The 12553-nt window shown below is 40.7% G+C and overlaps 1 protein-coding gene and 1 long non-coding RNA gene across 2 annotated transcripts; one reads left to right on the forward strand and one right to left on the reverse strand.

Moving 5' to 3' along the window:
• Positions 1 to 2162: 2162 nt before the first annotated feature.
• Positions 2163 to 3117, forward strand: LOC104117249 (uncharacterized). The gene is made up of 2 exons (XR_011411805.1): positions 2163 to 2247; positions 2795 to 3117. It is a non-coding gene; the product is annotated as an uncharacterized lncRNA (long non-coding RNA).
• A 559-nt stretch (positions 3118 to 3676) lies between these two features.
• LOC138901138 (uncharacterized) lies at positions 3677 to 5448 on the reverse strand. The gene is made up of 2 exons (XM_070188878.1): positions 5096 to 5448; positions 3677 to 3755 (listed from the first exon to the last, which is right to left on the reverse strand). Exons 1-2 carry the CDS (start codon positions 5446 to 5448, stop codon positions 3677 to 3679), a joined length of 432 nt encoding a protein of 143 aa, XP_070044979.1.
• Between the last annotated feature and the right edge of the window lie 7105 nt (positions 5449 to 12553).

Genomic DNA, 12553 nt, shown 5'->3' on the forward strand with positions numbered 1-12553 from the left:
GGAATTGAGGGTATTTACCCCAGGAAAAAGTGTTATTTGTGTTGTGTTGGGATGACGCACATGCTAGGTGACGGACGTGTAGGTGTGCACCGTGGTAAACATGATACGAGTTGATTGTTGTACTGAGTTGCTACGAAGTGTTGTTCTATCTGTGTAATTCCTACTTGTTAGAGTGATTGAGTTGTGATTCATGCTAGAAATCATGTTTAGGCTATGTGCTTATTCGATTGAGACCTAATGAGGTTATTTATGTTGTTTTGAGTTATTCGCTTTAACTATAATTATATACTCAGTCATGATTGTTAATTTGTATATCATATCTCAGTCTCTGTTATTATGCATCGTTGCATCACATGTTATTATCGTTTGGGCTGAATGATATGAAATTTGTGAGCCCTTAAAACTTGGGAAATTGATGACTGAGGTGGACCTGAAAGCCTGGTTGTGAGTGTTATTGTAGATCGTACTGAACGCCGCAACAGGCATTATTAGCTTATTTGTTATTGTGGATCGGGTTGCATGCCGCAAAATGCCTTATAGGCTTTATATTAGCGCTTGGGCAAGATCCACCCCTCCAGAGTGTGACATACCAGGAGTGAGCGCATACACAATCTATATTATATACACGTGCTTTGGTGAGGGGCATTGATGTCAGGCACCCGTACAGTGTTGAGTGATTGTGTGTATGGTTTGTGTGAGCATTTGGCAGACAGATTGAGTTGTGTGAGTACTTGAGAATACCACCGTGAAATCATACAAGTTACATGTATATTGACATGTAGACATAGAGATGTACCATTCCTCATGGTAGTTGTACTTGACATATTCGTATCAGTGTTGGGCTTTAATTGTTGAACCTGAAAGCATGTCTAATTTCCTGTAACCTGAACGAGCTGATTTTGAAAATTAATCTGAGTTGTTTATTGTTACTGCCATTATTATATCTGTGTTGTCATTTTATTTTATTCAGACTGCCATCTTCTGAGCTCGTCACTGCTTTTAGCCCAAGGTTAGTTCTTTTACTCACTGAGTATATGGGATTTGTTGTACTCATACTCCACTCTGTATTTCATGTACAGATCCAGGTACATCGAGACGTGATGACTGCTAGATCTGTGCTAGGATCTGCTTGGAGATTTCGAGGTAGCTGATATGACGTCCGCATACCTTGAAACTCTTTTTTGTTTTTTTTTTAAGTATTGTTCTATTACTCAGACAATTGTACTAGAGTTTAGGTTTATGCTGAAACTTAGTAGTACTCATGTACTCGTTGACACAAGGTTTTGAGATGGTTGTAGTAGTGTTTCAGTTTCTTTTATTAGATATTTATGTTATTTCCACCCTTGAGTTTATTAAACCATATTTTATCCAAATGTTTAGTTGTTATGTGAATTTTTGGCTTGCCTAGCAAGTGTGTTGGGCGCCATCACGACAAGTTGGGATTTAGGGTCGTGACAACAGGCCTGGAGTCATTTTCTTATTTCTATGGTACTGTTTCCATTTTTCTCAAATAGTGTTGTATTTCTTTTAGAACAGTATATATAGAAAACTAAAGAAGCTCATGTACTTGTGACTCCACATCTTGGGAGGGTTGAACGCTAGTAAGGGTTTTAGACTTATCTTGTTCACTTTCGAGTTTTTTTTACTTTTCTTATTATCTTGTTGATTAGTCAATTGTTGCAATTATTTCGTTATTTTTTGCCGTGGCTTGTCTAGCAAGCGGTGTTAGGCACTATTATGATCCCGATCGGTTAGAAATTAGGATCGTGACATTAGTAGATACTTTTAATTAGCTAATTCAGTGATCTCTCTCATAAACATTAATGATTAGACATCAGAGTGAGCTCAACTCCCTAACATCGAGTTATATCTTACAAGGAATGTGTTGGAAGTTTGGATTTTGGGAAAATTGTTATACACAGCTCGATGATCTTAATGATATTATGAGATAGTATATTATTCCTTGCATTTCACTAAAAATTCTAGTCCCTTACCTTATCTTTTTCCGTAAGATGGGAAGTAAATCAGCAATACTTTCTTTTCTATAAGCTAGTTAATTATGATACTAATCTAATATGGATGCATGTAATATAGAATTTAAAGACCTCTGGTCATTTCTAGCATTATAAATTAATAGGATGCTCTCAGTAGAATTGATAGACCCAACTCTGAAAATTAATTGTTCTATAAGCATGGCTATCAAGAGTGTTTCAGTTCTTCTTTTCACACTCCTTATACTTTCTATAGGTACTCTTGTTCGTACCTTTTAATATCTCAATGTTATTTGATATTTTATTTTTAATTGTTTTATGTAATAGATCTTTTGTTTGCACAAAAAATGTGCTTAATTGTGCTGCTCTCAATTTTTTGTAATTCAATTGATACTAAAACGCAGGAATTGATATTCATTTAGAGCAAAAGTTTCTTTATTCAAAGGGCTGAGAGATGTTTTATATTATTCAAGCACAAGATCATTCAAATAATAAGACTTTTTAAGACATTTTAAACATTAGTTACTAGGTGTTTGGATTGGCTTTTAAGCTAGTCAAATCAGCTTTTAAGCTCTTTTTAGCTTTTTTAAGTGTTTGACAAAGTTAAAAAATGCTTAAAATAAGTTAAAAACTGCTTAAAACAAGCCAAAAGCAAGAAGTTGGGCAATCCCAACTTATTGCTTTTTAGCTTAAAAGCTATTTTTGCTGAAAAAGCCACTTTTTTTAAGCTAATCCAAACGGGTTCTTAGTAAAAATACATATGTGTCTATTTACATATATAATATATTGTTGTTATTTTGTAGGTTGCAAGAATATAGCTGATGCAGCAAAGTGTTGCATGGATCACCCAGAACTTGGTTCATGTGTACCTGGTGTAGATGATAGTCCAGAAAATGATGGCAAATGTTGGACGTTCTGTGTCAGTGACTGTGAGCTCGGAGGAGCTTGCAAATTAGAGGGAAATAAGCATGTTTGTCACTGCAAATGTGCTTAGCTTAATTTCTACATAAAAAGAAAAATATGAAAGATGGAAATTCAAAAGATTCATTACAAATATATTTCCTGATGGATTTATTCTAATGTATGTTTTAATTTAATAAAATTTAGTGGTTTCTTTTCAAATAAATATATATGCATCGAGGGTGCTTTGGGTGAACCATTTCCATCCCTTTTCTCTCCTGGAACTGTCTGAGGACATTTGGGTTGTGCTTGTCCAAATCCTTTATCAAGAATTGTCGCTCAAGAGTGAGCGATCTCTGGGGCCACCACTCTCTAAATCTATTGAAGGTAGTCAAGCTGACAAATCTGTCTTCCCACCTCTCCTTTTTCTTTGTCCTCTCAAGACCACCCACTTGAATGTCTCCCCCTCTACCATCATCCGAGACATCATCATCATCATCCAACATTGATTGGTGCAGCCGGGACATGTGAGGAAGAGGGCTCAGAATCATGGCTACCCTCTTCCGAACCTTTAGAAGAACTAGCAGCGGAAGATGATTCATCAACCAAGTGGAAGATACCCGGGACTTGTTGAGATTGGGTGTTAGGTGGGGCTTGGTCAAAGTCTCCCTCAGAAACTTCCCTAGATGGGAGATACTCACTGGTGTCTGATGATTCAGGGACTCTGTTGGTCGTAGCCTTCTTGCTTATCACTCTCTGGATGGCTAGTGGTAGGTTACTCTTGCTTAGTCCTCGGATTCGGCCTCAGGAGGGTTCTGCCCTTCCTTTTGATGTATCTCCTCCACCACGTGATCTAAACATTGTCTGCAATTCATAACAATAAGAATTAGTTAGAGTTCAGGTACATAGGACACAGATATATGCCTGATAGTTGTAGGTCAGTTGTGGAAAAATAGAAGAGGTAGTGCGGACCGCACAAAAGTGAGTGCGGCCGCAGACTGGCAAGTGCGGACCGCACAAAAGTGAGTGCGGCTACAGACTGCCAAATGTGGACCGCACAAAATTGAGTGCGGCCACACAATCAAAAGTGCAGACTGCACAATATTGAGTGCGGCCGCACAGCCCCAGGTTCAGACTACTAGGTCTCTGATCATTTAACAGTGCGGACAACACAATTTTGACTGCAGACCGCACAATTTCACTACGACCGCATATTTTTGAGTGCAGTCCGCACAATTCAATCATACAAATGTCATAACTTAAAGACCGCAAACCACACAAAAGTGTGTGCGGCCGCACAATTTGGATTAACACGGCACTACTTTACGATTCATACAAGTTTTGCAGGAATTAGACATGGCCCTAACAATTAAGCATGATTAGCTATTTACCTAGGCCCCAATTAACAATTATGAAGCTGCCCACATGATTTTGAGCAAAGATGACTAACTATTGACATTGTTAGGCATGAAATTAACCCTAGACAAAAAGAACAAAACTAAGAGAAGATGAAAAATATAAAGATGAAATGAACATACCAGTGATGGAGGATGCAGGTGAGAATCTAAGAGATGAAATGCTTGAAGTTTGAGAATTAGTGGCAGATGCATTGTGTTTTCTTAGGGCTTGAAGGTTCAGAGAATGTAAAGCGTCAAAAGTTGAGAAAACCCTATTTATACTTTGACCCGTCGGGCCCAGAACTACCTGAGTGCGGCCGCATAATTTTGAGTGTGCTACACACTCATTACCTGTTCCTTCGAAGACATTCTGCAGACCGCACAAAAGTGAGTGCGGCCGCAGAATTTGTGCGGAACGCATAATTTTGCGTGCGGCTGCACTTTGTTAAGGATTTTTGACAAGCCAAACTTCATAGAGCATGCAATTTTGATCTTCTAGTTGTGCGACCACACACAGAATTGTGTGGCCACAGAGTGATTGTGCGGTCCGCATGATTTTGGTGTTGTCCGCACTTTTGTGACACTTAGCCAATTGTTTCTTGCACAGTCCCTGCAATGCACACCCATTCCTTCATACACTTCAAAACTAGTTAGCACAAAACAAAGCTATCTAACAAAGAAGCAAAACAAGAAAAAGAAAAAGATATATGGGTTGCCTCCCAAGAAGCGCCTGATTTAATATCGCGGCACGACGTAAATTACCAATCATTTGAAATGAAGGACCGCCACAATGTGGCCATCATTAACCTTGCCAAGATAATGTTAACCCGCTGCCCATTGACTCTAAACACCTCGTCATTCTTATTTTTCAAATCTAGAGCACCAACAGGGGTTATATTCACCACTTCAAAGGGGCCACTCCATTTTGGCTTCAACTTACCCGAAAACATCCGTAACCGGGAATTGAACAATAGCTCAAGATCACCCTCTTTAAATTCCTTGTTGTGGATGTACTTGTCATGGAGGTACTTCATCTTCTCCTTGTAAAGGGACGAGCTTGTGTAGGCATGATACCGAAATTCATCAAGAGCATTCAATTGTGTCACCCTTAGATTTGCCACGATATCCCATTCAAGGTTCAACTTCTTCAAAGCCCACATGGCCTTATGTTCAAGTTCTACCGTACGATGGCATGCCTTCCCGAACACTAACCGGTATGGAGACATCCTGATCGGTGTTTTGTAGGCCGTTCTATAAGCCCAAAGAGCATCATCAAGTTTTATTGACCAATCTATCCGGTTGGCATTGACTATCTTCGACAAAATACTCTTTATCTCCCGGTTGGAGACTTCAACTTGTCCGCTTGTTTGAGGATGGTAGGGGGTTGATACTTTGTGAGTGAAACCATACTTTGTGAGAAAGGCATAAAAAGCCTTGTTTCAAAAATGTGAACCCTCATCACTAATAATGGCTCTTGGGGTACCAAACCTCGTGAAGATATTCTTTTTCAAGAATTCCACCACACTCCTTGCTTCATTGTTGGGAAAATCAATTGCCTCAACCCATTTAGATACATAATCCACCACAACTAGAATGTAGGTGTTCCCACAAGAGCTAACAAACGGACCCATAAAATCAATAACCCACACATCGAAAATATCTATCTCCAAGCTCACTAGCATCCTTGTAAAGAGTAGGCCAATAGAATCCATAAGTCAAAACTTTTGATGCCGTTCTTGCTCCACCATGGTGACCACCATACAGTGAAGAGTGGCAAGCCTCAAGAATACCCATTTGTTCTTCCTCCGGCACACATTGTCGGATCACACCATCGGTACATATCCGAAAAAGATACGGCTCGTCCCAATAATAGTCAAGGCAATCCCGTTTGAGCTTCTTCCTTTGGTTTGAAAAGAACGCATTCGGTACAATGCCACTCATAAGATAATTGGAAAAGTCGATGAACCATGGTATACCGGTCATAGAAATGGCTAGGAATTGCTCATAGGGAAATGAATCATTTATCTCAAGGCCATCATGTGGCCTCCCCTCCTCCTCTAATCGGGACAGTGGTACGCCACTTGATTCTCACTAGTCACTAGCCTTGCGGTCTTGAATCTCTAGATCAAACTCTTGCAATAGAAGCACCCACCGCATCAATGTTGCCTTAGAATCCTTTGTGCTCATCAAATACCGATGCGCCGCATGGTCGGTGTGAACAATCACCTTTGTACCCATTAAGTACGGGCAGAACTTCTCCATAACAAAGACAATAGCAAGGAGCTCTTTTTCGGTCACTATGTAATTGACTTGGGCATCATTCATGGTCTTGCTTGCATAATAGACCGGATGGAAGATTTTGTTGATATGTTGCCCCAACACCGCTCCAACCGCCACATCACTTGCGTCGCACATGAGCTCAAAAGGCAAGCTCCAATCCGGTGCGGTAATAATATGAGTAGTAGTCAACTTGAACTTAAGCAACTCGAATGCCTTCATGCAATCTTCATTGAAATGGAACTTGGCATCCTTCTCCAAACGTTTACACAAAGGGTTCACCACCTTAGAAAACTCTTTGATGAATCAGCCATAGAACCTCGCATGACCCAAAAAGCTCCTCACTCCCTTCAAGGATGTAGGGCAGGGAGTTTGGAGATCACTTTAACTTTGGCCTTATCAACCTCAATACCATACTTTGAAATCTTGTGATCGAGGACAATGCCTTCCTCGACCATGAAGTGACATTTTTCCCAATTCAAAACCAAGTTAGTTTCCTCAGATCTTGCCAATACCTTGTCCAAGTTGTTCAAGCAATCATCAAAAGAATTCCCAACAACGGATAAATCGTCCATGAAGACCTCAAGAATATCTTCCACCATATCGGTGAAACTAGCCATCATACACCGTTGAAAGGTCGTCGGTGCATTACATAACCCAAATGGCATCCTCGATAATGCAAAGGTACCATATAGACAAGTAAAAGTGGTCTTCTCTTGGTCCACAGGAGCAATAAGAATCTGATTGTAGCCGGAGTATCCATCCAGAAAGCAATAAAAAGCATGTCTGGCCAACCTATCCAACATTTGATCAAGAAATGGAAGCGGAAAATGATCTTTCCGAGTGACTTTGTTGAGCTTCCTATAGTCCATGCACACTCCCCACCTTGTGACAGTTCTTTTGGGGATCAATTCATTCTTGTCATTATTTATCACAGTCATGCCCCCTTTCTTTGGGACACATTGCACCGGAGAAGTCCATGAGCTATCAGAAATAGGGTAAACAACCCCGGCATCCAACCACTTTATGATCTCCTTCTTCACTACCTCTTGCATTGCTTCATTCAATATTCTATTATTCTCCACGGAGGGTTTGGCAACCTCCTACAAAATAATCTTGTGCATGCAAAAGGCTGGGCTCATACCCCGAATATCCGCCAATGTCCAACCTATCACTTTCTTCCTCTTTTGGAGCACCACTAAAGTAGAATCTACCTGCACGTTAGTCAAGCAAGAGGAAAGAATAACAGGTAAAGTGGAACAAGGGCCAAGAAACTCATACCTGAGATGTAAAGGTAAAGGCTTTAACTCCAAAGTGGGAGGCTCCTCGATTGAGGGCTTTGTTGGAGGAGTCTTCTGATCCTCAAGATTTAAGGATAATTTTCGGGGTTCATAAGTATATGACCCCATTCCTTGCAAAGCATTGACACATTCCACAAAGGCTTCCTTCTTATCATCATCATGATTGAGCAACACATCTTCCAAGGTATCCTCAACATTCATCACAACACTAGTATCATCAACAATTACTTTGGTCACTAAATCCACGAATGAAAAAACTTCTATTTGGTTGCCTCATCGATTTGCACTCATGGAAAACCAACTTTTTGTCACCCACCCGGAAAGTGAGCTCACCAGCTTCCACATTAACAAGAGCCTTCCCCGTAGCAAGGAAAGGTCTACCCAAGATTTAGCAACACAACTTACAAGGTATCCTCAACATCCATCACAACACTAGTATCATCAACAATTACTTCGGTCACTAAATCCACGAATGAACAAACTTCGTTGCTATTTAGTTGCCTCATCGATTTTCACACATGGAAAGCCACCTTTTCATCACCCACCCGGAAAGTGAGCTCACCGGCTTTCACATTAACAAGAGCATTCCCCGTAACAAGGAAAGGTCTACCCAAGATAATAGGCACCTCATAGTCAACCTCACAATCAAGGATCACAAAGTCCGCTGGAAGGATGAACTTATCAACACGGACTAACACATCATCAATAATTCCCAATGGCCTCTTCATAGTCCGATCCGCCATTTGCAATCTTACAGATGTGGGTCTTAGTTGCCCAATTCCCAAAGTTTTGAACACAGAGTAGGGCATTAAGTTGATACTTGCCCCCAAATAACATAAAGCTTTAGCAAAGTCGGCGCTCCCAATAGTGCCAGGGATTGTGAAAGCACCCGGATCTTCCAATTTCGGAGCCATTGAGTGCACAATAGCACTCACTTGATGTGTCATCTTGATAGTTTCACAATTCATCGACCTCTTCTTGGTGACCAAGTCCTTCATGAACTTTGCATAACCCGGCATTTGTTCCAACGCCTCAACCAATGGTACATTGATAGACAAACTCTTCATCATGTCAATAAACATTTTGAATTGGTTCTCACTATTTTGCTTTGCAAGCCTTTGAGGGTATGGAATAGGAGGCCTTGGCATTGGTACCTTAGCCTTTGGCACTATCGGCTCTGGCATGTCAATTATGTGCTCCCTAGACGTGTTCACCTCTTCTTGCATCTCCTCCACATTTTCATCAATATTAATTCTCACTTTGTCATTAGCTTGAACCACATTGCTTGGCATTCCGTATTATTGAACTACAACATCATCATCCACAATTCTTCTTTGATTTGAGGTGGTTGCATCTTTACCTTTTCCACTTCTCGTAGTCACGGCCATAGCATGTCCCGTATTATTCCCCCCTTTGGGTTCACCACCGTATCACTTGGTAGTGCCCCCTTAGGACGAGTGTTCAATGCTTGTGAGATTTGGCCAAGTTAAACCTCCAGATTGTGGATTGAAGTGTTGTGGGAGGCTAATTGAGCATCGGAGTCGGCATTTTTCTCCATCATTTATTTGAACATACTTTCAATCCGTCCCATCTCATTGTTAGAAGAGTTCAGGTTCTGGCCTTGAGAAGGATAGGGGGTGGATTTCTCGGTTGTTGGAACATCGGGGGCCTTTGAAAACCCGACCCCTGGTTGTTGTTGTTGTTCCACCCTCCTTGATTACCTACCCAATTACTTTGATTGTTGCCACCCCAATTGCCTTGGTTTCCTTGATTATTCCAATTGCCTTGATTATTGTTATTTCCTCAATTGCCTTAATTGTTGTTGCCACCACTCCAATTGCCTTGGTGGCCTTGGTTGTTCCAATTTAATTGATTTCCTTGTGATCTCCATTGTTATTGATTTTGAGCATTGTTTCTTTGACCTTGATAATTGTTGACGTATTGCACTTCTTCTTCTTGCTCATTATACGAATCACCTTGGTCATACCCACTATCATCTTACATGAATTGTTCTGGACGGCTTTGCCCTTGTTGACCTTTTTGCCGTCTCTTGTTCATCATCATATTTACACCTTCTATCGCATTCCCTAGTTTTCGCCCTTGAATTTATTGCAACTGAGCTTTGGCCAGTTGGTTCATTGTAGTTGTTAACTCTGCGATAGCTTGCCCATGATCATGTAGTTCCTTGTGTAGGTGAATGACATTGGTGTCACCTTGCAGAACATTGGCCCTACTTTTCCATGCCGATGAGGTATCCGCCATCACATCAAAAATTTCACAAGCTTCGGCATAAGGTGTGTTCATGAAGTTCCCGCCGGAGAGTTGATTCACCATACATTGATTAGTTGTGTTGATCCCCCTATAGAAGGTTTGTTGGATCATGGCCTCGGTCATATCATTATTTGGGCAATCTTTAACCATGGTACGATATCTTTCCCAAATCTCATACAATGGTTCATTGGGCTCTTGCTTGAACGCTAGAACTTTATCCCGTAGTGTAGCCATGTGCCCCGAAGAAAAGAATTTGGCAATAAATTGTTCGGCCAACTCATCCCATGTATGTATGGAATGATTGGGCAATCTCTCGAGCTAGTCCAATGTTTTTCACCATAAAGAGAAAGGAAATAGCCTCAACCTCAGTGCGTCCTCTGAAACATTGGTTTGCTTGCTCCCCCAACAAGTATCGATGAACCCCTTGAGATGCTTGTAAGCATTTGTATTTGGAGCCCCGGTGAAGAATCCCCATTGCTCAAGTAGTATAAGCATCACGTTGGTGATTTGGAAGATGCCCTCCCTAATATGGGGTGGGACTATAGCACTTGCATAACCCTCGTTCGGCAACACCTGGTGCGCTACCGCTCTTGGTAGAGGTGGGGGAGGGACGGGAACATTATCAGTAGCCGGCCGGCCTCGCCTATTTGCTTGAGGTTCGGGAAGAACCTCATCTCTTTGATCATTGTCCACTTCCTCCCCTAATGTCAAATTACCAATGGGCTCGTTGTTGAGAGCCATTATCGTACCTATAAGCAATTCAAAAACAAAATTTGTGACATGGAAGGAAAAGAAGACAAATCACATAAAAACCTAGATATATAGTTAAATTCGTTTAGCTCCCCTGTAACGGAGCCAAAAATTGATGTCGCCCAAACTCACGCCACAAATATAGGTAGTGAGGTGGTTGAAGCAATAATAAAACCCAACGCAAGTCGGGGTCGAATCCTCAGGGAGTTAGAATTGGGATTAGGTATATATTTAGTATAATTATACAATATGACTTAGATTATACTTCCACATTCTTGTTTGTTATTTCTACTTCTACTTTAAACTATTAGTTGCAATTATAAAACTAGGAAATAATATTTTTGGTTTTGGTTATTTTTTTTAAATGATAAAAGATCTAGGGTCATGACTTCCACCTAGGTGGTTACCTAATGGGTTAAAAACTCTAGGACAAGCCTGATTGGTCGGAGTTGTAATATAACAATCACACGCAATTACCCACTCTATACCTCTCGGTAGTTTGAGTGGTTTTGCCCAATTTGGCTTTCTCAAGTCCAAATGGGTATTGCAAAAAATAAGTGATAAATGCTCAAGTCGGGTCTTACTATCTCTAGATTCAATCCTTTAATTGGGGCTATCAATTTCTTGAGTTCACCCCAATTTCCTAGACTTAGTCTCTCATTCTCAATTAGAGACTAAGTTAATTAGGCATGAATCAATGTTTGCAACAATTAATTCTTGAATTCAAGCAAGAACTAGGCTAAATATCACTAACTCAATCGCAAACAAGTCCTAAATCAAACACCCATTAAGTACCCACACTAGGGTTGGCCCAAAACCCTAGCTAGAAATTTAGCTACTCATGAAAAATAAAAAAATACAAGAAGAAATTAAGAAATTATGCTTAATAATTGATTAAGGAAAGAAAATCTAATTTTTAGAAGCTAATCTAGTACAATATTACTCAAAACAGTAAATAAAAACGGCTCAGGTGCTTTCCCAAAATAAAACTTACCCTAAAAATGACAAAACATTCTATTTTTACTAAGTTGAAAATATCTGACAAAAATGCCCCTGCAGAGGTTGTGCGGTCTGCACAACGAGACTTGGCTTGACAGATTCCAGTTTTGCGGCCACCCAATTCTGGATTGCGGCCGCACTCTTTCTTCTGCGGCCGCACAATTATAGTGCGGTCCGCACTCCTTGATCTTAGGCTCTTGCTGTGTGAGACTTTTGCGGACCGCATAAAAATGAGTGCGGCCGCGCACTTGATTATGAGGCCATACAAATATTGTGCGGTCCGCATTTCTTCTTGAACTTGAAATCTCATCTCTATGATCTTTGTCTTCTGCGGACCGCATAATATTGAGTGTGGCCGCACTCCTTCAACTTGCCCAAAACCAGCTCTCTGAATCTCCTCTTCTGTGGCCGCACAATATTTTTGCGGATGCATACTCTGAAGAAGAACTGACATGGCTCTTCCTTTGTTTTGCGGCCGCACACAGTATTGTGCGGTCCGCACTGTGGGCCTTTTGCCTTGTTTTGGTCCTTGTCCACTTTTGACTCCTTTATGAGTTGATTTTGACTCCTTTGGCTCGTTTTCCAATGTTCCTGTACAAAAGCACATTTCATTAGTTTTCGGGAATACCTTTAAGCATTTTTGAGCTAAAACGCAAGTAAAAGAGAG

The sequence above is a fragment of the Nicotiana tomentosiformis genome, chromosome 11 (assembly GCF_000390325.3).
Source record: "Nicotiana tomentosiformis chromosome 11, ASM39032v3, whole genome shotgun sequence".
NCBI lineage: Eukaryota > Viridiplantae > Streptophyta > Magnoliopsida > Solanales > Solanaceae > Nicotiana > Nicotiana tomentosiformis.

Excerpts from the sequence above, each read along its gene's own strand:
- LOC138901138 (XM_070188878.1), bottom strand. The coding sequence starts at position 5,448 with ATGTGGGCTTTGAAGAAGTTGAACCTTGAATGGGATATCGTGGCAAAT. Across the intron at positions 3,756-5,095 it reads GTTAACATTATCTTGGCAAG|ACAATGTTTAGATCACGTGG; the intron begins GTTAATGATGGC and ends TATGAATTGCAG.